At 39.3% G+C, this 25,044-nt stretch overlaps 2 protein-coding genes, 1 long non-coding RNA gene and 3 other non-coding genes across 7 annotated transcripts; 2 read left to right on the top strand and 4 right to left on the bottom strand.

Annotated features, from left to right (window-relative positions):
* Positions 1-783: 783 nt before the first annotated feature.
* Positions 784-13,199, top strand: LOC113119073 (CTP synthase 1-like). Its single transcript, XM_026288263.1, has 19 exons — positions 784-941; positions 1,748-1,930; positions 2,408-2,578; positions 3,061-3,161; positions 4,034-4,150; positions 4,242-4,325; positions 6,470-6,550; positions 6,772-6,923; positions 8,185-8,317; positions 8,781-8,869; positions 8,959-9,053; positions 9,136-9,198; positions 9,292-9,335; positions 9,422-9,518; positions 10,779-10,834; positions 12,046-12,142; positions 12,241-12,385; positions 12,505-12,600; positions 12,678-13,199. Exons 2-18 carry the CDS (start codon positions 1,765-1,767, stop codon positions 12,587-12,589), a joined length of 1,776 nt encoding a protein of 591 aa, XP_026144048.1. The 5' UTR covers positions 784-941; positions 1,748-1,764; the 3' UTR covers positions 12,590-12,600; positions 12,678-13,199.
* A 211-nt stretch (positions 13,200-13,410) lies between these two features.
* LOC113119074 (uncharacterized) lies at positions 13,411-15,138 on the bottom strand. 2 transcript variants are annotated; one of them, XR_003294413.1, is made up of 5 exons: positions 15,053-15,138; positions 14,549-14,606; positions 14,140-14,221; positions 13,717-13,973; positions 13,411-13,539 (listed from the first exon to the last, which is right to left on the bottom strand). It is a non-coding gene; the product is annotated as an uncharacterized LOC113119074 (long non-coding RNA). The 2 variants fall into 2 exon arrangements; XR_003294412.1 differs by having other exon boundaries at positions 13,416-13,542.
* Positions 13,609-13,678, bottom strand: LOC113120333 (small nucleolar RNA SNORD99). Its single transcript, XR_003294606.1, has one exon. It is a non-coding gene; the product is annotated as a small nucleolar RNA SNORD99 (small nucleolar RNA).
* On the bottom strand, positions 14,034-14,107 carry LOC113120318 (small nucleolar RNA SNORD103/SNORD85). The gene has a single exon (XR_003294592.1). It is a non-coding gene; the product is annotated as a small nucleolar RNA SNORD103/SNORD85 (small nucleolar RNA).
* LOC113120319 (small nucleolar RNA SNORA16B/SNORA16A family) lies at positions 14,271-14,406 on the bottom strand. The gene has a single exon (XR_003294593.1). It is a non-coding gene; the product is annotated as a small nucleolar RNA SNORA16B/SNORA16A family (small nucleolar RNA).
* A 1,567-nt stretch (positions 15,139-16,705) lies between the features above and the next one.
* Positions 16,706-20,836, top strand: LOC113119072 (ras-related protein Rab-39B). Its single transcript, XM_026288261.1, has 2 exons — positions 16,706-17,058; positions 19,195-20,836. The coding sequence occupies exons 1-2, from the start codon at positions 16,718-16,720 to the stop codon at positions 19,619-19,621; spliced, it is 768 nt and encodes a 255-aa protein (XP_026144046.1). The 5' UTR covers positions 16,706-16,717; the 3' UTR covers positions 19,622-20,836.
* The last annotated feature ends 4,208 nt before the right edge of the window (positions 20,837-25,044 follow it).

The following is a 25,044-nucleotide window of genomic DNA, read 5'->3' as shown; positions in this document are numbered from 1 at the left end:
ACACATTTTTGCTCCTTTTGTGTTGTTTTAGTACTTTTTAAAAATATAAAACATTGTTATTTACAATACACAGGATGGTTTTTAATCATATTTTTAGGAGGGACAAGTTGACAAACCTAGCCCAGACAGCAACATAGTGTCGGCCCATGGATTTCATGCGGGCCAGATGTGGGCCGAATCTGGACCGAAACTGCTTGCGCTCTCCACCCCATCCCCCCGGCCCATGCCTATAGTAGTAATAGTATAGTAAATTTCACAAAAGCATGCTAAAACATTCATAAGAGCACTAGACAAAGTTATCATCTATGTAGCAATGACAATTAATGAAAAATATAACAGTAATATCTATTGTTGCATGATTAATAATAATTAAAAAAAATTGATAAGATTATCCACCCATTGCATTTGATGCAATAAAAAAGGTAGGTTGTAATTCAACAGTATTCAGAGATAGCCAATACATTGCTTTCAAAATGTTAATTTGTTGCACCCACAGATTCCAGATATTCGAATTGTATGAAAGGAAAGCTTACTTATTTAGCTTTCAGATGGTGTATAAATCTTCATTTCAATAATTTTTTTTGTGGTTAATGGTCACAGATACTTTATATAGGCCTACTATGTTATCCTATATTCTTGTATTTATTTATTTTTCATTTAAAACAAGAAATTCTGTAATTATGTTAATCTCAGAAACCGGAAGTCACCCATTAAACGTCAGCGTAATGAATATCCATCATAATTTCACAACTCTGGCGCCCTAAGTGAGTCTGCTCGATTTACGAAACGCGCCTCCGGCTCTCCGTACGGGTTCCGCTACTGGAGCAGCACGTGTGATGCGAACACGTTTATTATCGCAACAGGTTTTGTGCTGTAGAGATCGCTTTAGATCTGTCGCGTCAAAAGTCAAGTTTCCAAGAATCTCATCTTCAGTTCGTCTGGTAAGTTGAGCTTTGTTGTGAAGTACGCGGTGACTTGAGACAACACAACAGGATAGAAAACAAAGCCTGCTTGTTCTTTATTCAACGATAATCTTTGGGACTGTAGCCACTTTAGGTGTGTAACAAAAACGTTCCTATTGTTAACACATGGTTGGTAACGTAACATGTCGCAAGCGTGATTATAAAGCTAACTGAATCTGAACTCTTGAAGGGTTTTATACATATTTAACAATGGTATTCAGAGTTACTTCTCTTTGTGTGGTAGCGGTAACTTTTGTCACCAAATAATAAATCAAAGCTACAAAACAACATGATCGAAAGCTTTCTTGCAGTAATCGAAAGCGATAAATTGTTAGTATTTTTAGAAATAACTTTAGTAAACATGGTTGTCATTGTGCCATGATAGAGCGAGTGAGATTCACATCTCATGGAGATGATCGGCTCTAAATGTGACTCATGCGTGCATTGAATCCTTAGGACATGTTCATCAACAATGTGATTCGCTATAAACGTCTGACAATATGTGATGTTTAGTGAGGACAAAGTGTTAATCGAGAACAAAGAGTCCCATAGATGATTTGATATCTAGTCTACATCTTTCACAGATCTGCTTGTTTGATCAGGGAGCTGATATTGTTGTCTCATCACTGTGTGTGAAATGTTTGCTCATGATCTGGAGTTTGGCCAAGAGAGATTGCATTTAGGATGAATTGATCTTCATTAAATGATGATGAAATCATGAAAACAAGAGCAGACACAATCAGTGTAACCTGGTTTCATGGCATCCTGTCTTGTCGCATGTCCAGCTTGTATCCAGGGCAGTATGAAGTATATTCTGGTGACCGGTGGCGTGATCTCGGGCATCGGGAAAGGCATTATAGCCAGCAGCGTGGGAACCATCCTCAAGTCCTGCGGCCTGCACGTCACAGCCATCAAGATCGACCCCTACATCAACATCGACGCAGGGACCTTCTCGCCGTATGAGCACGGTAACCTCACGCAATGGGTCACATCTGCTTGATAGAAGCAGGCATCACTATGCATTATTTGATCCAAACCCTGCATGCCTCTTAGATTTATAAGCTGGTCAGGCTGAACATTTGCTAAAAATACAAATATGTGGATGATTGGGTGATATTGTCCTATCATCAGCCGGTGAGATTGCATTTTTAATGCTCATTTAATTATTTAGAGTGAACCAACTCCAGAGTAAGTCTAAAAATCAGCCTAATGCTATTGTAATATACTATACGTAAATTTTGTAATATCATGGCGACATGCTAAAACCTCCTCAAAACATCTTAGCGACCAGATTGCAAAACAACACCACCACCACCTTAGCATCACAGCCACTCACTACTTCAGAAAATCTAAAGATATATAAGAGTTATCAGATGTAATAATTACGTCTATGGGAGGTAGTTGGGTTGTGTGGCCCGTGTGTGAATGTGATGTGTTTTGTGTAGGTGAGGTGTTTGTTCTGGATGATGGGGGAGAGGTGGATTTGGATCTGGGCAACTATGAGCGTTTTCTGGACATCCGGCTCACTAAAGACAACAACCTGACCACCGGAAAGATCTACCAGTCTGTCATCAACAAAGAGCGCAGGGGAGATTACCTGGGCAAAACCGTACAGGGTGAGGACGAGGTCTCTTTTAATGTGTCTTACGTTCACATTAGGGCTGCGCAATTAATTGAAATTAAATCACAAAGGCAATAAATCAGGATTAGGCAGAAGCTGCGATTGTCATGCGTATCTTTCAGTGAAGCACAGTTCTGTGATCAGCAGTAAATCTCTATCTGAAGATTCGCACGCTCCAAATCCAAATATCATAGAAGAAGAAATCCAGGAAATGCATCTGAAGTAGTAAATGCTGCTCAATCTGAAAGCAGGTGATGGAGATTTACTAATCTAAAATGTGCATTACAATCGTGATTAATGACGTTCAATTAATCGTGCAGCCCCTAGTTCACACTTCAAATTGATTATTTTGGTTTGTACCAAAAAATAATATTCTGTTGATATTATATGTAGGCTGTATGCTGGACTACATGCATTTATATACCTGGCATGTCTGTGATCTCTACATGTTAATCACAGTATGTTCACTTGTTCCAGTGGTGCCACACATAACGGATGCCATTCAGGAGTGGGTGATGCGTCAAGCTAAAGTTCCTGTGGATGATGACCATGTTGAGCCCCAGGTCTGCGTCATTGAGGTGAGAAGAAGAGCTGTGCTGCATTTCTAAAGCATCATAAGTTGATCTTCGAGACCGCTGGTAGATAGGGATGGGTGATATCTGATAATGTGTGATATACCTGTAAAAATTCACCCTACGATAAGAATTCGTCTTGCTGGGATAATTACAGTAAAGTCTAGCTGTTGATATGTTGACATGCTGGAAGGTGGACTTGAAAATTAGTTTAGTTTATTGTTAAACGAGGAGCTTCCTCTACAATCTGGAACTGGTTTGGTTAGGGCTATAATATTACAGTGCAAAAAATCAGTCTAAGCTTTGAATAAATGTACTACAGTATAGGGCTGCGCGATAAATTGTGGTAAATCGCAATGATTACACATATTATGTAAAAGCTGTAACATTCATGAGTGCGTCGTGTCAAATTGCTTTATCCTTATAAAATACCCAAGATTGCTTGATATTGTTGCAGTTGTATGTTTCTCTTCAAGTTGCCTCAATTAAAAGGTATTAAGCTACAGCGATAACTTGGTTTCCTGGAGTGTGGCCAGTGCTATTACTGCTATGATGCATATGTGGAGTTTCTGCGCAAGGGCGCCCTCTAGCTTCCTGTATGAATTAAACTGTCGTCATATTACACGTGTACTGCTCACACCAGAAAAAAAAAAAGAGAGTACTTTTTTCTAAAGAAACTAAAGTCCCTTTGTTATTGTCATTGATAATGTTATCGCAAATTATGACTGTGACTTTTTTTAGCCCATATCGGCCATCCCTATTGTTAGATCTATTTAGGCTCACAATGCTTTTGGGGAACGCAGCCCTGGACACTTCATTTGATAAAACACTTGTTTGAACATGTTTCTGATGATTGAGGTGTTGATGTGTTTTTGCAGTTGGGCGGTACGGTCGGAGATATAGAGAGCATGCCCTTCATCGAGGCCTTCAGACAGTTCCAGTTTAAAGTGAAGAGAGAGAATTTCTGCAATATTCACGTCAGTATGGTACCACAGGTCAGTTGTTCACATTTCCACACACAGAGCGTGTATCGTCGAGTGTATCATGGTTATGTGAGTGACGTACTGTCTCACCCGTGATGTCCAGCCCAGCGCTACAGGAGAGCAGAAGACCAAACCCACGCAGAACAGTGTGAGGGAGCTCAGAGGCCTGGGACTGTCACCTGACCTGGTGAGTCCAGCTGCAGAGAGCACGTCTGCATGCTGTATGTTTTCTTTGTTTTTTCATAGTGAATGAATTTAGAGATGACTTCTCAGAGAGGGCTTTTTATGTCTTTTCTTGTGTCTGCTGTCTGCTCTCTAAAACCCTGTTAAAGAAGTTAAAGGTCTTATGTTTTAGCACAGTCAAAAAAAATATATATTTAGGAAACATGCAATTTCACAGACTTGTTTCTCCAGAAAACAACACCAAAGCTGGTTATTCTACTTAGAATTTTGTGACCATGTCTGTTTCTGTGTGACTCCACCCACTGCCAGTTTACCCAGTAGGATGTTATCACCTCGGGTTGCAAGTTGTCGGAGAAAACAGAGTATAGCGTCCATTGTTTCTACCAAAACTCTATGACTAGAGACATTTTAAAGAGGTCATGAGATGAACTTTTAGATTTTATTTTAATTGTGTTCTTGATGTGTATTTTAATGTGTTTTACTTAAGTGATGCGTGGGTCGTCTCAGAACCCGCGGCCCCAGCAGGTCAGGTTGGGACGGTTAAAGGAATCGACACTTTATTTGCACTGCGGGTCATTAAAAACAAAATTTAAAAAATTTGTATGTTGCCTGCAATTCCCTATAGCCTATATTATATATTTGTAATATATATATTTCCATATTTTATTAGGTTCTTTGATAAGATTACAATACAAAGGTCTACGTAGCAATGCAACTTGTGTGATGTCCCGCGGTTCGGGAATTTTTTTATTTGTGGTGTGGGCCAAATAATTTCATAAAAGCGGGATTTTTTTTTTTCAACCCACACATCACTAGTTTACTTATACTGTTAATAAGTTTTTACACAAAAAAATGGAAGGAATTATTATTTTCAACCCTTACGCTGACCCTCAGTCTAAAACGTCCTGTTCCTTTAAGGGGCGGGTCCTGTAAGGCTTCTCAGTAAGCGGCCACTGTTATGATTGGCTAATGTCATTGCATAGAAACCGTATCGCTGCCCTCTCGCTACGTATTGCAGGTTTTGACAACATAATCAAAATAAAACCGTAATTTATAGACCAAGCATTATTAAATAATTTGCTTCCAGTTTGTGATGCATCTGTAGTCAGTCAACCAATGTTTCTTTGTGAACACTTCGTGACACTGGGCCTCGTTTAATAAAATACTCCGATCAATCCTGACACTGATCTGGGATATCCGTTAATAATAAACTATCCACTTGTTCCTGACACTGGGATCCTTCTGATATCTGTACCAGGATGTGAACAAGTGTTTTAATCCAAACGTGTCGAAGTGAACGTTCTTTCTCATCCTTTCATCCGATTGACAACAGACTCGAGTGCATGGACCGTGTCAGAAAGTGAATGCTCATGTGTGTACTATATCCAGTGCAGACAAGATAACGGCAGGGATTGTAATTTCTAATTATTTTTTTTTACTCTCTCATTCATTGTGATCAAGAGTCAGCCAATAGTGGTTGAGCACCAGTGGGCGGGGCCTGTGTCGACATGTTGCTCTGAAGGTGGTGTTTATGCAAATGATTGTGCCTGTGTGATGTCATCTTGCACCTCAGATCCAAAACGAACTCTTTGTATTAAGCATACAAAAACCTCTTTTGTGTCATGACCTATTTAAAACTAAAATAAAATATTTCCAAATTCACAATCTTGCAGCCCGTTTGAACATGAGAGCGGGAGAAACAACTTTCTTCCAATATTTTGAATTTGGGCTGCAGTCCCCATTTCAGCCACTAGCTGTCAATAAATGACACGCTGCCACTTTAAATGTTTTTATTCATGTTCCTTTTAAAGTAGCACATCTACAGATATCAGAGGAACATTTTTGTAACAAAATTACCACGTTTTATTATTATTATTATTTTGTTTAATTTTTTTGCATAAGTATTGTTAGTTTTGTGCATGTGAAAGTTACAAATGTTTAGCTTTTTTAAATCTCAAAATATTGTCATTAAAAACTAATCAAACCAGACCATATCATCTGTATTGAGGTTCAAATGATGGATGCATAAATATTCAAAATAAAGATAAAGTATGTTGGGATTTTTATTTATAAATTGTAAGTGGGTCGTGTCCACAACACTGATAATGTCCCAGAGTTTGAAGTGTTGTCTTGTTCTTGCTCTTGCAGATAATGTGTCGCTGCTCCACTCCACTTGATAACTCAGTGAAAGAGAAGATATCCATGTTCTGTCACGTGGAGCCTGAACAGGTTAGTCTTTATCCAGTCTCATAACAGTTGAACATTCACTGTAGCGTAATTATCAAGAACAGTTTGAAAAAGCAGGTGAAATGGAGCCAAAATGTGTCTGTAGGATAGTGGGTCACGTTCACTGATATTAGATGCATGCAGTCTTTATCTTTAACTTTTTGCATGAAATGTGCATTATGTGTATGCACAGTAATTAAATGAAAGGTTGGTGTTCTCTACAGGTGATCTGCGTACACGATGTGTCGTCCATCTACAGAGTGCCACTGCTCTTAGAAGACCAGGGCGTTGTGGGATACTTCTGTCGCAGACTGAACCTGCCCATTGAAACCAGACCCAGGAAAATGCTGGCGAAGTGGAAGGAGATGTCAGACAGGCTAGTACAAACTCAAAACATAAAACCTGATTCAGTATCAGTTCATACTTTAAAGGTGCAGTAGAAGATCTTGGGAAATGCTAACTAGCACTGAAAGTGAACGTCCCACTCTCCCTGCAGTCGTCCAAAGCCACGCCCCCTGAACGCATTTACACTCAAGACCACAATACTAGAGATAACATTACTACAACAGGCTACATCAGCGTTTCCGAAGTGAAGTAAACACTCAGACCGAGCGTTCTGATTGGACCTTCCACAGAATGAGAGTTTGGTTCCAAAACAACTGAAAATGTTGCCTCTGAACTGGGTCAATACTAATCTTATCTACAGGCACTGGACTAAAAATAGATTCATCAGTCATCGCCTTCAAAATAAATTCATCGGGTCATATTGCGAATGCTATAAATTAATTATAGCAATAAAATAAAATTTCATCATGAACAATATTCACTTACGTTCAACTTCCAAAAGAGCACACATCTTGCTTTGTTACGTTCATTTAGTTGACCAGTGCTATGTGCTGTATAGGGATGTAACGGTATTGTTATATTGTGCTGGAAGTGTTAAAAAAGTACATGCACATAAATCACTTAACCAAGTCGATATTTAAAAATCAACAAACAACAAATAAAATGACTTTTTGTTTGCTTAATCACTAAAACAATAAAATTACAATTGATGTCCGCATTTTAAATGACAACTTGACTGATAACAGTTTAACAGCATTCAAGATTGCGTGATATATAGCATTCTGCAAAAAAGGGAGACTGACGTTTGTCCCGGTTTTGGAAAAAAATGGCGATAACATGACCTAATCTGCGAATATCGCATTTTGCATAAAATTTAAATGACTTTTCAGTACCCACCAGATACAATACTGTTTTGGAGGAAACTTATATATATATATATATATATATATATATATATATATATATATATATATATATATATATATATATATATATATATATATATATATATATATATATATATATATATATATATATATATATAATGCATTTAGACCACTTAACTTAATGATTGCAATCAGGATGTTAAGAGATCTTTTCACCCAGCATAAAAAAAAGTTTCTGAAGACAATCAACTATTGCAACTTTAATACTAAGCGATCATAGATCATGTAGCACAAGTTAATCCAGGTTTTTTGGGATTTGTTTCATATTTTGATGAGGACAAAAAAAGGCTCTATTTTGTAACGTTATCTGCACTGTGTGTGTGTGTGTGTGTGTGTGTGTGGTAGGTCGGACAGGCTGTTGGAGCAATGCTGCATTGCTCTGGTGGGGAAATACACCAAGTTTTCAGACTCGTATGCCTCCGTGATCAAAGCCCTGGAGCACTCCGCTCTCGCCATCAGCCACAGACTAGAGGTTAAGGTGAGTGAAACCTTTAACACAGCCAGATGAGATTGATTTAGCAGATTTAACTCATTCTACCTCTTAAGAATATGTCATCTTTTAATTCTCAATATGCATTTGTATTAGTTCTGGCAAATTTAGCGTGTTAATGCATGCAATTAATTTTTCCAGTTTAACGGAGTTACAAATGAGTAATTAAGTTAACGCAGGGGCGGGGCTAGGGTTGGCCACCCACACTCACAACCATGTAAACGTTTACATCACCAACATGCAAAACTGCAATAATAACAGCATTTACCAGCTCGGCACATGTTGTCCATTCACCGGTTGTTGTTTTAATTTTTAATTTAAAGATTGAATGTGAAATTATTGCAGTATAAGAATGTTAGTTGGGATCATTTACATTTAACTTAAGTATATGGGCAGTAAATTGGTTATTTTATTGAATCCTTATCTCTAATTGTTTCTTAATGTTCTCCAGTACATAGACTCTGCAGATTTGGAGGCCTGTACGTTACAGGACGAGCCAGTGAAGTACCACGAGGCCTGGCAGAAGCTCTGCAGTGCTGAGTGAGTAATGACCCCTAACACACAGATCTGTGCTGCTTCATGTCCTCACCTGCTGTCTGCTAATATCACCCCTGGTCTCGTGTCGGCAGTGGTATTTTAGTGCCTGGAGGTTTTGGAGTACGAGGGACGGAGGGCAAGATTCAAGCCATCAGCTGGGCCAGGAAACAGAAGAAGCCGTTCCTCGGTAGTCCCTCATTAAAATGCATTAACACTCAATGTTCTGCAGCAGCTGTGAATGTAACCCGTCTGGGACGCTCATCTTTCAGGTGTGTGTTTGGGGATGCAGCTGGCTGTGTGTGAATTTGCTAGGAACATGTTGGATTGGAAAGGTAATTTTTAGACCTATAGAAAAATAAAGAAAGTGTACTGAATGTTTAACAAGCAGCATTATTGAACAAAGTGCGCCTCTTGTTTTTTTCTAGATGCCAACTCCACAGAGTTCGACCCGGACACTAAACATCCTGTGGTGAGTGTGGGGTGTAGTTTAGATGTGGACTTCTGCATCAGGAGCAGATGTAATGGTTCTCCTGTGTTTGGTTGGTCCCCTCGCAGGTGATCGACATGCCTGAGCACAATCCAGGGCAGATGGGAGGAACCATGCGGCTGGGGCAACGGAGAACCATTTTCAAAACCAAAAACAGTATTCTCAGTGAGTGTATATAGTGTACTGCACCAGTAATGCAACACAGTAGAGCTGCACGATTAATCGTTAAAAGATCGCGATCTCGATTCAGACACCCTCTCGATCTCATTTCTAAAAGACAACGATTCCCCGAGTCTGTTAAACCTTTGACAAAGTCTTACCGGATCATTCAAATCCGTGCGCGCACTGCCGCTGACACAGAGAGAGCTCTTACCATGTTTGGTTAAGAAACATCTTCACAAACAGTCTTTTCAACTACACAGTATTATATCTGTCTTAAAGTCATTTATATTATCACAGAAATACTGGGATAAAGTTTATAGTTTAAATATAAACATTGATGTCTATATGGCAGCGATCAAAATATAACAAATCCCCTTTTGAAAGTACTGCGCTTTAAATAACGTTTGTGTCGATTGCATTGTTTCACCAATAGGTGGCGACAAGTGTCTTAATTTATTTGTCAATGAATTAATTTTTCATTCAAGAGAATCGTTCAAAAACGCTGATTCATCCAGAAATGAAACAAGTGTAGTAGGTTTATGAGTGAGTCATTGAATCAGTGATCTAAACAACTTTTTCATCATTCTAATATTAAAAAAACTGGGGTTTTAAATATATTATATATACACTACCAGTCAAAAGTTTTTGAACCATAAGATGTGTAATGTTTTTTTAAAGTCTCTTCTGCTCACCAAACTATATTTATCTGATCCAAAGTACAGCAAAAACAGTAAAGTTTTGAAATATTTTTACCATTTAAAATAACTGCTTTCACTTGAATGTATTTTAAAATGTAATTTATTTCTGTGATGCACAGCTGTATTTTCAGCATCATTACTCCAGTCTTCAGTGTCACATGATCTTCAGAAATCATTCTAATATGCTGTTTTGCCATTCAGAAAAACATTATTATTATTATTATTATTATTATTATGTTGAAAACAGATGAGTAGATTTTTTTCAGGTTTCTTTGATAGAAAGTTCAGAAGAACAATAATTGTGTGTAATAGAAATATTTTGTTATAAATGTCTTTGTCACACTTGATCAATTTAAAGAATCCTTGCAAAATAAAATAATTAATTTATATACTTGATAATGATAATGTTAATAGTAGTAATAATAATAATAAAGAATCGTAGGAGAATCGTGATCTCTATACGAGATCAAAAAATCGTGATTCTCAATTTATCCAGAATCGTGCAGCCCTACAACACAGCAGACCTTATTTAAACACACTCTCTCTCTCTCTCTCTCTCTCTCAGGAAAACTTTATGGAGATGTAGATCATATTGAGGAAAGACACAGACATCGCTTTGAGGTACATCTCTTCTTCTTTTATAGATGAATTTATATGACAGTTAGGGCTGTAAATTTTTTTGGAATTTGGAATATTCGTCAAATTCAAAAATAAAAATCTTGTTTACGTCCGAACTGAAACCAAGCCGTTGACACAGAACACACATTCTGCACATTTTCTAGAGGGACGTCTGTCACCGTTGCACTCGCGTCTCGCACAACAGAGCCGCATGTTTAGAAAGCCGTGTAAAATTAACCCAAATTCAACTTTGAAAAAACATCTCTCGAGACTTCATGGTGGGTTTTTCCCCATCCCACTGCAGCTCGTGTTTTGAAATGATAAATGTACTCCGTGTGATTGGCTCTCCATCCTGTGTATTAAACTATTCATGCATACATGATGCTGTTTTGTTCATAGATGTTTAAGCAACTTGATTACTGTTGGTTTACAAACATTATGCACTTTTTGTTTTCACAGATAGTCATGTTTTCTTATGTTTTGAATAATCGTGCATTAGTGATATTTTGCTCGATTGGCCTCGGGAGAAAAGCCAAACCTTTTCTTCACCCTACCTGAAATTATGCCTCAAATATTATCTTAATTCAAATTACATTCAAGTACAGAATATGAATTGAGTTTTTCAGCCATGTTGACGGCCCTAATGACAGTATAAAGTGTTTTGACTGGGATTTGTTGAATATGCTGAATTTGTCATGATTTCGGCGGTTGTATAAATGAATCCTCTTAAAAGATATATTTTAATTGCCTTATATTTGACCATTTTTTTAAAGTGCATGTCGTTATCAGATTTTTTCAATGATTTCACAGTTCTTCCTTGTCTCTTGAGATTGAAAAGATTGATGTTTTGATGTGGTAAACCCGTTCATTTCTTGACCCGTTTCAGTCAATCATCTGATGAGTTAACTGTCTCTCAGACAATCCTCAGTTTCTGTGAGGTGTTTAGCTCGCTATAGTTGAACACATTTCTCTGTGAACAGCTGTGCTTTCAGATAGCACCCAAATACTTCAATTGTAGCTGGGTTTGAGGCCAAATCTGGGTGAAAGGCCTTTGTGAAAACGAATACAATCCATTTGTCTGCTTAAATCGGTCTGTTCATCAGTCGAATTGCTAAACACCAGGCATATCAAGTGAAAATGGGATCAAACCGATTCACATTAGCTGATGTAAACCTATCTTTTACAGAGTATTTCTTCTTCTTCTGTCTGTGCAGGTGAACCCAGAGCTGAAGCAGCATTTTGAGGAGAAGGGCTTTCGTTTCGTGGGTCAGGACGTGGAGGGCGAGAGGATGGAGGTCATCGAGCTGGACGGTAGTTTCTGTGGTCCTTTGACAACAAGGACTGGGTGAAGCATGCTTCTCTTGTTGTACTCCATCAGTTTGACGGTCAGATCTCTGTTGTGGTTGCAGATCACCCGTATTTTGCTGGTGTCCAGTATCACCCAGAGTTCACCTCCAGACCCATTAAGCCGTCTCCGCCGTACCTGGGCCTGCTGCTGGCCGCGGCCGGGAGACTCCCAGGACATCTTCAGGAGGGCTGTCGGCTCTCACCGCGGTACGAACCGAGATTTCTCACGATAACAACTGGCTGCTGTTGAACACACACCTCTGATAATGTAGCGTTATGGGGACAGCCGTCAGAACCTGAGTTTGCATTGTGTTTTCTGTGGACAGAGAGACGTACAGCGACCGGAGCGACAGCAGTTCTCCAGACTGTGAGGTCGCAGACTTCAAGCTACGCTCACTCGCTCAGGAATGAACCTCTTCATGGTACGCTACAGAAAGACTGCATCTGTATACGCTGTCTATTCATAATGTATAAGCTTCAGTCTATTCTTGTCTTTCAGGGCCTGCTTTCTGAAAAGGATGTGCTGCTGAAATGGTTTAAATCGTCTGGTTTCAAGGGAACAGGATTTGATGTGAAGACAGGCGTCTCCATTTGTATTGAACTCATTTTCTGTCATTTCCACGAGTGTGTGTACAATGTATAAACTTGCTCTGGACAACGAGCTGTCATCTGTTCACTTAAAGGGGTCCTATTATGCTCTTTCACAAGGTCTTGATTTTGTTTTGGGGGTATACTAGGTCATTTGAAAAACACATTTTTCAAGTATTTCCAACACCTCTCTACCCAGTCTGGTGTTATTGGCTGAAATAGTTCCTATATCAAGTGAAGGCCCGCCTCCTGGAATACAATCTGTGCTGTGATTGGGCAGTGTGTTGTGACTGACAGCACTTGGTGCCTGGTCTCTAAATGTTCTGCCTCTTACCATATCCACCTACTGTGAGCTTTAGTTGTAAATATTGCATTGAAATGAAAATAAATTTGAGCATGATTGTAAACGCTGAAGCTAATTGGTCTCAAACTCATGCTGGTCTTGTCTCGCTCTTTGACCAGGTCACAAATCCTGGAAATAATGGGTTGTGATTTCTACTTTTAATGTTGGAATTTTCCATTAGTTTTAAACTGACAGTTTAAGTTTTTTTTTAATAAAGTCACCAACTGTATTGAAGTCAACAGTTCCCATTAAACCCAAAGAATAAACAATTTTTTTTAGAGTAAAAAAAAGTAAACTTCAGTAGCATGTGGTCAACATCTTTATTTTACAGAGCTGATCCAACAGATAACAGCAGATATGAAAGACCCAGCCACACTTTAGGATCAGGTTTCTCTTGCACCGCTCAGAACTTCCACTCGCTGGACAGGAGCTGCTGAAGATACAGAGAAAGAGTTACCATAACTCATAAGACAGCACAGAGACAACTCAAACTGAAGAGCACTGATCTCAGTCCCATATCCGCAGGTTTCATCCAGCAGTCACCAATAAAATACTCATCCTAGATCAGAAATCTCTGTACTTTTGTTAAAAGCTGACAGCAACATACCTGCACTACCTCCAGTCCTACAGCCATCAGCACCTGTAGGAGAAAGACTTCAGACAGAAGTCACCATGAAAGACCCCGCCAGCGGTCGGGAGGGGGACCACAGACCCCAGCGGTCGGGAGAGGGACCACAGACCCCGCCAGCGGTCGGGAGGGGCACCACAGACCCCAGCCCGTCACGGTCTGCCCATTGATGAACAGAGTCTCAGGAAACGCGTCACACTTCAGATGCTGAACTCATGCGACAGAAGTCTTCTCACCTGAGGACGACACAAAACATTAGAGCCAAAGATACAAGGAAACACCACGAATAAGTGAAGTGTGGCTCAGGAGCGTTTATGAGTCTCATAATAGAGCTGCTCTCAGAGAGGGCAAGTTTGTCATCACAGCCAGCACTGGAACAACAAACCTTAAACTGATACCAACCTCTTACAGGGTCCCTCGGACCACCTCAAGCAGTATTTTCATGATGGGATGTATTTAGTCAGCTCATATTGGATCACCCGACCTGCAAAGAGGAACAGTTAGCTTCAGACAGGGCTACTTAAAGACGAGCTAGTTGTCCTTTCCCTGAATGTTGCTGGGACAGCTACAGGTGAACTGTACAGCGACCGTCGGTGAAAGGGTTACTCTTGGCTCCTGTTTGACCGGACCCGTTAGAGAGGAACGGGAACGACTTCGATCAGGGCCACGACTTACACGACACGAGCACTTCTATATGGGCATGGGTCAAACTTTCGTTAGGCTCTAAAGAGCGCCCATAAGCCCAAGTTTCAGCCCAAATGTGTCCGTTCTCTGTAACGTTACATAGCTTAAAGTGGATCGGTAACGTTACCTCTGCAGTAGAGATGCGGGGAACCACGTGGTGACCCGAGACTCATCCCGACAGACACCTGGAGCAGAAAAACACCGGATATCAGGAGACTTCACAGTAGAAACAGCGTTACAGAAACAAGCCTCATGTAGACGCATCTCAAACTAGCAATAGCGTGTTTAATTCCTTGATACATCGAGCTTATTTCTGGGCTTACATACAAAAGGAAGCTTGACCGGTTGAACAAATAAGTGCAAACAAGACTGATAATATCTTTTGGAAACTGAGCAACGTTGCATTCGGTCACAAAACCAAGACAACGCATCAGATCCCAGAAATGTTTGGAAGTTCCGTTTATATTTTTTTAATATCTAAAATCTAAACTCCATAAACATACATCCTGCGCTGATCGCCTGTAACTCACCAATTAACTAGTGGGGAAACACTAAAACAAACTGGTGATGGAAACTAGCTCCTAAAACAGGTCTCACAAGCTTAGCTGTTTCAGGATTGTGTTAAACTCACCTCTATCCTCTGAGAGAGCGGGCCGAAGGAGGAAGAAGACAATGTGACGCGTGGTTTTATACAGCGAAACGGAACGCTGATTGGTCAACGGGCTCATCGCTGATTGGTTAAATGAGATGACTGGGTCGCAACGATTGATGGGATATGTAGTTTGTAGAATGTAGTTGTGGGATTTTTCCAACATATCGGATGTATATTTGATGGTGTCTGATGACTTTCTTGTATTTATTCAACAGAAAATTATTTTTGTTCAATGCGCAATATATCTGTAATAAACACTTTTGTACATACGTTGAAATGATAAAGTAATGATCACGCTGATGTTGTTAAACTCGTATTCTAACTGACTTGCTTTTAAACATTCGCTGGAAATTATAACCGTTAGCTCCAATAAATTACACAGTAAAAAAAAAAAAAAAAAAAAAAAAAAAAAAAAACTTAATTATGCAATGGCTAATTCCATCTGTCCACAGATTATGCCATACACGAATAGCTGGAAAATTCTGTGATCAGGATTAGTGGGATACTGGTCAGCTGATTAAGATAAACCCATTAAGCGCTTTATCTCCTTTTTAACATTACATGGTATTTATAAGCATATTCCGGATTTGAGGATTGTTATACATTACGGCACCGACAGCCCCGATGACGTCACGTGTACTTCAGCACCATGGACAAAGCCAGATCAGTCTCCGCTCGGACCGAGCCAACATAATCTCCAGAAACCGCAAAACACTCAGAAACACATTCATACCTCGGCTGCACAGTCTGGTCTGATATTTGGCTCTTGCCATTTGCATTATGTTACCAACAACAGTTACAATGCGAGACACGAACCTAGCCACGTCACGCATACATATATATATATATATATATATATATATATATATATATATATTATAACCTTCGCTGATATATTAATTTGGATTGTAGGATTATAACCCTTTAAATGCCAGTTTGAGTGCATAATATAATGCCACTGTTTATTAATATTATTAATTTTAACAAGTGTTTGGCGTTCAAACATTTTTGATTATTATAGCAGTCTTGGTTAGCTGTCAATGAATAGTATTTACCAAAAAAAAAAAAAAAAAAAAAAAAAACACCCACACAATTACAATAACACAATAAGACTTATTATTTATTTATTTATTGCCCAGCAGAAGCAGGATAATAATAATAATAATAACCAAACAAGGCTTAATGTTTTATTGAAAAAAAAAAAAAAAAAAAAAAAAAAAATATATATATATATATATATATATATATATATATATATATATATATATATATATATATATATATATATATATTGGAGGATGAATTGCTCACTCCGATTATTAGTAAACATGCTATTAATTATTAAATTCGTTTTTTTTTAGCATTGTTGTTTTATACAAGCGACTTTACCCTCATTACTCCGCGTCACGCACTGTTTACTATAGCTAATAAAACCCTCGTAGTTCACCGTTTCTCGTGGCTTATAGCTTTATAAATATTTATTCATATTACATAAACACACTAGGCCTGTTCGTATAACATGTGATGGCAACAGCTTGATATAACGACATGCAATTCTGAGAAACATGTTTCGCTTTCTCCAGAGATCACATGAAAGTGCTTCACTCCCTTTACCGTAGTGACACATTATTCAGAAGGAGTGGGATGCGATGGGCGTCACGTGACTGCAGCACATCACCTCAGCCCCCCCATCCTCCTCCGCTCCACACACTCAATGTAAACACCGCTTTGTCTCTGAGCCCGTGGCTGCAGCTCTGCACTCGCCATGCCATGGATGCTTTATGGCAATACCAGTTCAGGATCATTTTACTGGGGGACTCGACGGTGGGCAAATCATCTCTGCTCAAGAGGTTCACGGATGGCGTCTACAGCGACGTCGCGGACCCCACGGTCGGCGTGGACTTCTACGCCCGCTCTCTAGACATCGAGCCCGGGGTTAAAATCAAGCTACAGCTATGGGACACAGCCGGACAGGAGAGATTCAGGTCAGACTTGTGTTGGTCATATGTCTCCATGCATAGTGCTATAAACAGAATGTGTGCATCACCATATGATTTCATAACATTTTGCGATGCCATTGGTTGTGTAATATTGTGCAGAGCACGTATATCTATCCCGTTATATCAGAATGCATCCCTTTAAACGAGAATTTGATCCATCATTTACCTGCTGGGTGCTGTGTAATAGGGTTGACAGGCCCAGGACTGTTTCTGAATGAGTTAAAGGGGCGCATCTCATTGATTTGTTCCAGCATCACCTGTTTGGACTCTGTGATGAGCATATGTTTGCTTTATTACTGTCACTGGGCTCAGATCCTGCTGTCTCTGATCTGTTTGCCCTATATTTCGAAGCACTGCCTGCCTGAGGGGAAGCACAAACATCCATCCTCGATGCTTTAAAGAACGGGTCATGAAATCAAGCAGCGGAAAAGCCTTTGCTGTTTTTATAATCTGAATGATCAGACACACACTGAACCGTCTGATTTCCACATATGATAGAATGCTGTATGCACAGGGAAATTGGACACACATTATTATTATTATGTTATCTATTGGGATTAAATGTGTGATTAAAATTAATTTCAGTAAAGACGGATTCTAGGTTTATGGAGCCTGTATTTCTGACAAAACACACCGCTGCAGATGCAAAATGTATAGGCCCCATAGCATCGATGGACACATTGCTTGAATGTGTGCTAGTGCTTTTGTCACACAGTGAAATATTCAAAGAAATAAGGAATGCATTCATTTCTAGTCACAGTACCCTCCTGAAGACGGTTTAATATTGCCCTCCTGATAGATTTGTGTGTCTTTATTATGCACTTTTTCCAAGGTTGTTTATTCTTTTAAATGCAATTTTGCAGCTTGATCTTATATATGACTAGATTTTTCATACTTGAATGTAATTTTTTCGATCTGGCAAAATCTATCTAATAATTAAGATATACTGAAATGTCCAAAAGGTATCCAGAAGTTGTATGTATTATACAGTGAATACATTCAGCAGGTGTTTCTTGTTTCAGGAGTAAAGGAACAAAATAGAATATTATGGGTTCAATAATAACAGGAATAGTACTTTCTAATGGCATTTATTTCAAACTGTTCTGCGTTTTTGCAAATTCGTATGAATTTGTACGATCTCAATCATACATTTCGTAGATTGTACAAATTCACTACCTTGTTAATTTAGATCGGGTTGAACATTTCTGCTTCAAAATCCTCCAAAAATAAAACAAGTGCTTCACTGCAACCTTGAAATGTGCTGCGTTTTTTCAAGAAAAGTGTTGAAATTATTGAAACATTAAGCAACAAATGCTGCTGAACTTGTATGGAACTAGCAAAACATTTGGAAAGTTCCAGAAATTTTCCACCTTTTTGCAACCCTATATGGAACCCCAAATATTTCTGTACAGTTATATGCATTTAAAGGGGTCATCAGATGCCCATTTTCCACAAGTTGGGTCTTTAAGTCTTAATGCAAAATCGGTCACATACTTTGATTAAAATTTCTCAATGGTAGTGTAAAACAACAACCTTTTTACCCTGTCAAAAACAGCTCTGTTCACTGTTAGCCGTTTAGGTGCGTGTTCCTTTAAATGCTAATGAGCTCTGCTCACCCCGCCCCTCTCTTCCATGTGACATGAGACTGTAAACTTTAGCCACATTCATCATGAAACTTGCTGACTAGAACATTATTAGGAAAGGGCGATTTGGCGACACACACACACACACACACACACACACACACACACACACACACACACACACACACACACACACACACACACACACACACAAAATAACCTTAGCCTATACTCACTTCCTCTGATATTTACAAATGTCTCTGGGCATCTAAATGATAAATAAAAAGCCAACAATCTGAGAATGGCTTGATGTAAGAAAGGGGATATTATTCATGGGGATTAAAAAATAAAAAAGCACTGGGTGAATTTTTTTTAATATAGGGTGTCTGTGTACACACACTGCCAACACAGATTTATGTTGAAACAACATGTAAAAGTGAATTTTGCATCTGATGACCTCTTAAAGAATCTCTGGCCATGATTTGCTGCATTTAATTCTAAGAGTCTTTAACATTTCTCATCTTCTTCATCCCGTCAGGTCCATCACTACTTCGTACTATCGCAACTCTGTGGGCGGCCTCTTAGTCTTCGACCTGACGAACAGGAAGACCTTCGATCACGTGCGGGAGTGGCACCGAGAGGTCAGAGAGCACATCCTGCCTCATCACATGGTCTACATCCTAATCGGCCACAAGAGCGACCTGAACCGCGACCGCAAGGTGACTCGGGACGAGGCCGAGCAGCTGGCGGCCGAACTCGGCATCCGCTACGTGGAGACTTCGGCCAAGTGCAACAGCAACGTGGAGCGTGCTTTCGAGCTGCTCACACGGGACATCTATGAGCTGATGAAGATGGGCGAGATCTCCACTCGCGACGGATGGGACGGGGTCAAGAGTGGCCTCACCCCTAAAGTTCTGTACCCCGCCGAGGAGGAGGCGGAGCGAGAAAAGAGCTGCAACTGCTGACTCCCACAAGCCACCAGCAATCGCTCACCTGTGTATCAGTCGCTCGTCGCTTTTACTAACTTGTCTCATCACGGTCACTGCCTCAGGCCTGGACCGCTGCTCTTACCTTGCTGTCGCTGTCTGAGGTCAAAGGTCTCTCAAAGGTGTAGTATATTTGGGCTTGAATGGACTAAATTGTTGGAGATCACATCATGCTCTGATGTTTGCACCAATCTTGTGCAGATAAAGGATTTTAGAGTCTAGTTGTACTTCACCTCCTCTGGAGCTAATATGGTTTATTTTGGCTTGCTCCTTTCCCTTTAACCGCTATTACTATAGTACAGTTAACATTTGAGAGAACATATCATAAATGAAGACTTATCTACACTTAAATACTTCAAAGACCCTATAAAATGGCTTGACTACATGGTTTTCTTTCCTGTGTTGACATGCTTTATTGACACAGGAAGTTGTAGATGGACAAATGAATTGTCCTTAAAGAAAAACCTATGTCCGATAGCCATTAGTTAGTGTCGGTGTAATGAGCCATGCTACGTTCTGTGGCTAGTCAGTGGCTGGTGGTATTAGGAGAAGGACATCTGAGAGCATCATATTTTCCCAGTAGCAAAATATTGTAAAGTGTGTGTTTTTAATAGGTTTTTAGGACTACACATAGCACATAAATGCAATCTACTCATAAGAGCCATGGACTGAAAGCCACAAAACTCTTTAAATAAGACGAACATGTAAAAGTGAAAACTGGCTGGTAGACACAATTTATAGGTAAAAAGGCAAAACTAAGGGGCCGTTCACACAGAATGCATTTTACCATTCCAATGTGCTATTTTTCTATCGTGTTTCTATGTAAACACATGCTAAACAGTCATGTATGACCATTACGCTTGCTTCATGTATGACCATTACGCTTAAAGTATCAAGTAAGTGTCAAGTAAAAAGTTTTTCAGTTTTTACACACAGCACTGTTCGTCAATGTCAGTTCCAAAACAGTGGACCAATCAGAAGCACCCGGAGGCGGAGCAAGCGTTATGAGCTTTTGTGTACAGTAGCAAGTTGGCATGATAATTTCTTATCAGAACCTGTTTCTTAAAATAAAATAAAAATCCTTATTACATCGCATCTCAAAAGCGTGTCTCAGGAACCTTGCGTTTTGTGCTGTTTTAGTTATTTATTTATTTTTATTTCAAACCATTCTAGTGCTTTTAAATGCAAAGACGCATTCTGGGCCCTATCTTGCACCCAGCGCAATTGACTTTGTACACCGACGCATGTGTCATTCCTATTTTGCACCCGCGCAAAGCGCGCTTTTCCCTCCACAGAAGCACGTCGCTAAACTAGTGAATGAACTTGCGCTCCCTGGGCGGTTCAGCGCAAAAAAGGAGGCGTGTTCCGGCGCAAACAATCCCTGGTGCTATTTTGCTGTTCCATTAAACAATTGCGCCACTGACCAGAAAAAACCTAGTCTAAAGTCAGTGGCGCGTTGCGAGTTGTTCATTCTGCTATTTTAAGGGCGCATGCTTGACCATAATGTATAGCATGCACAACGCGCATACACTTTGCTCATGTAATCTACACAGATGCAACAGTTATTTTTGCAAATCATAAATTGTTACACTAAAAAAATATTAACACATGAGATGACGGAAATCATTGTGGTGTGACACGAAGATGTGAAAAAAATAGGCATAAATCTAGCTTACAAATTATTCAGGCTAATTATTCTCCCATCCCCATACAACACAACTTCTCTGTCTTTCACTGCTCTTACAAGAACATCAGTCTCCTCGGCTGTGAACCGCTCCTGGCGTGCGCCTGGTAAATACGCCATAATAATAGCAATCCATAATGGAACTTGCGCACCTGCTTTTAAAGGGAATGTTGGATGACGCTCTGATTGGTTTATTTCACGTTACGCCCAAACCACACCTATGAATAATGAAGCTACTTCAGACCAACCCATTTTAGATTTGCGCCGGGCGCAAGAGCCATTTATCCCGCCGGGAAAATAGCAACAGCGCTGAGACCCGCCCACAAACTTACTTGCACTTCGCGCTTTGACACTTGCGTTTCAGATCGTTAAAATAGGGCCCTCTGTGTGAATGCCCCCCAAGTTGGTTTTTACATGACACTGTTATCAACTAAAAATTAAAAAAAAATGATGCATTTGGGTTTGAAAACATATTTGGAAAAAAGTGTTTCAAAGTGTATGTTTTTGGAAACAATACCATTGTTGTCTCCATGTAAACTGTAAAAATTCAAATTGTAGAAAAATATGACATCCAATGTTGCCAGAATGGAAATGTCCAAGTATCGTACCAGAAGCTCAAAATAATCATATTTGGGTTGGGGGATTATCGTAAACGAGTCAAATGTAAAGTATATAGCTACTTTTCCAAATCAACAACTTTTGGACATGACCTGCAAATTACCACACTGGATAAATAACTAGCGGTACCTTACACCAAACCCTAACCCAAAAATCAACAAAATACTATATAACCCATTATAATCAGTGACGCTACTCTGGATGCGTTGAGACATGACGCGACACGACACATCCCCGACAGTAAACTGATGCCTCGTTCTGTTTATGACACACTGACGCAAAGTTCAAATTAGTCAAATTAATTGATTTATTTAATTACTGACTGATCATACATTGTACAAAACGTCAAAAGTATCGTACAAATACGATAATTATCGTACATCTGGCAACCCTGGTGACATCATGAGCGTGTGCATTATTCAGTGTTCAGTCTATAGGCTTGCACAAGTTTCTTAAACTGACATCGCCAACTACTGGCCTGGCATGCATATTACAGGAAATCTTCTGAAAAGCAATCTTTGTCGTGTAAACATACCCTAAACTCTCCCTAAAACTGATCGCCGGGTCTGCAAACCTAATTTTGCACATTCAACAATCCTTTACTCCTTAATTGGTTAGTTCACTCAAAATGAGTCATTAATTACTTACCCTCTTGTCATCGTGCTACTGTAATGAATGTGCATGAAAGACTGGCAAGGAAGAGAAGAAATTGTTGATTAAAGCCATTATTTATTTATTCATTTGTGCACAAAACGTATTCTAGTAGCTTTGTAACAGTACAGTTGATCCACTGATGTCACATGGACTATTTTAACGATGAACTCATGGCACTTGCTTTGCTTTCTATGGAGGGTCAGAAAGCTCTCGGATTTCATCAATAATATCTTAATGTGTGTTTTGAAGATGGACAAAGGTCTTATGGGTTTGAGACTACATGAGGAATGAGTAATTACTGACAGAACTTTTGGGTGAACTATTACGAAATACTGTAATAATTCAGAAAATAATCATGAATGCAATCTACTGTAAAAGGTCACCTTGCCAATGGATATGTGAGTAATATTTTGTAATATATTTTAATGCAGTATTCATTTTCTAAAACAATTAGCTGTAATCATATGCTCTGTTCTAAAATCTAGTGATATGCCGTCCTCGACAGCGTGATGCATTCCTGACACAAAGCCTGATCCTAAAGAGAGTCAGCAACATTATGCCACCATTGAAATCACATATTTTTACTACATCTCATTCAATGCTGGAAAATAAATGGACTATTTTACCCAGTATTCGTGGTGCTATGTATTGCCCGTGCTTATTAGAGTATCACTGCATGCAAACAAGTCTAAAACTAATGTGTACCACCTATGTGTACCATTACAATTGAATAACTTATAACGATCCAATGGTTCGGATGTCACCTTACACCCAAAGTATGAAAACTTCGGAGAACATTGGAGGATTGCCACCTGAGCAATCTGGCAATGCTTGCACCATGCTGGAGGTTAAATGTACACCACTCTCACTGTATGCATACTCTGGTGTACACTTAAACACTGAAGTATATGTGGAGTTCACTAGAGATTGGAACAGAGCAGCAGAGAAAAACCAAACATGCTCAAATACTCAAAGTTCTCCATATTAGAAAGATTTATCTGAACTAAATGAGCTCCACCTGCTGTAGTTTCCACCTAGCAGCAATGTACTGTAACAGGTGACCAAAACAACAAAGCAATCCCAAAGACTTGCTGGAAGTTCACACCAAGCACAATATCTATAACAACAACTATAATCATATCATATAATCATTCGATTCCAATCAAAATCCACTTGACTTTAATGAGCATGAAAATTGAAAGTGACAGACGAAGATCTGCCTTGCGTTCTTATAATAGACAAAATGTCGTCAGGCATTGATGTGGACGCTAATATAGCGATCCGTTGAGTTATAGTTATGGTTCTTGTGTGTAAGAGGGACCTGAGGCTTGTGGGCAGTGGGTTCAGTAAGACGCTGAGCAGAGGTTTGGAGGCAGCTTTGCTCATGTGTCGTCGGCTTTACTGGCTGTGCTTGTACATACGTTTCTGTACGACCAAAGGCATTGTAAATATCAGCAGGGCACCATGTATTTACATGTCAGGTGGAAGCTAAAGGTTTGTGTGGCTTAACCACAGCTAAACATGCTACACAGACTCTAATTCAGAACCAGGATGACAACAGAGTATGAGAAGGTCTTCGTGCCAGAGGAACATCAGATTTGTACAATTAGTCATATATTATTATTATAGATTAATTAGTTAAAGTGTGAAATTCTCCTAAACTGCCAAATTATCTTCTGTAATGCTATGTGACCTTGGACCAGAAAACCAGTCATAAGGTTTTTTTATTTTTTATTACTGAGATTCATACATCATCTAAAGCTGAATCAATAAGCTTTCTATCAATGCATGGCATATCATGTCAATTTGGCTGAGATAAAACTATCTGAAAATCTGAAGGTGCATATAAATAAATAAATATTTAAAAAATGGCCTTTAAAGTTGTCCAAATGAAGTTCTTAGCAATGCATATTACTATTTAAAAATTACATTTTGATGTATTTATGGTAGGATATATCTTCATGGAACATGATCTGTACTAAATATCCTAATGATTTTTGGCATAAAAGAAAAATACAATGTATTGTTGGTTATAGATACATATATACCTGTGCTACTTATGACTGGTTTCGTGCTCCAGGTCTTATAAAGCTAAACAAAGCTGATCATATGCAGAAATGAGACTTCTCCTGACAGAAAATGAGACACAAATCTGTTGCTTTTGGTCCATGTGCTTTAGGACAATCATTCGTTTGCTCATTTTCACAGCTTTATTGTGCAGATGAAAGATAAATCAGATAAATGTGGGTGAGGTCGCAGAAAACTGTGTATAAATGGGTAAATAAGTCCAACTTTTCATCCAACACTAGAACTTACAAGACACAGGGTTTATTTATATAGACGTTAATGTGTTGGATTAAGGCTAAGTTCACCAACACAATGCACAGATGTAAAAATAGCCACATGCAGTGCGAAAACATTTTCTGAACGTGGCATTTGAAATTCT

Source organism: Carassius auratus, chromosome 19 (genome assembly GCF_003368295.1).
Source record: "Carassius auratus strain Wakin chromosome 19, ASM336829v1, whole genome shotgun sequence".
NCBI lineage: Eukaryota > Metazoa > Chordata > Actinopteri > Cypriniformes > Cyprinidae > Carassius > Carassius auratus.
This window is presented reverse-complemented; position numbering and strand designations above follow the sequence as displayed.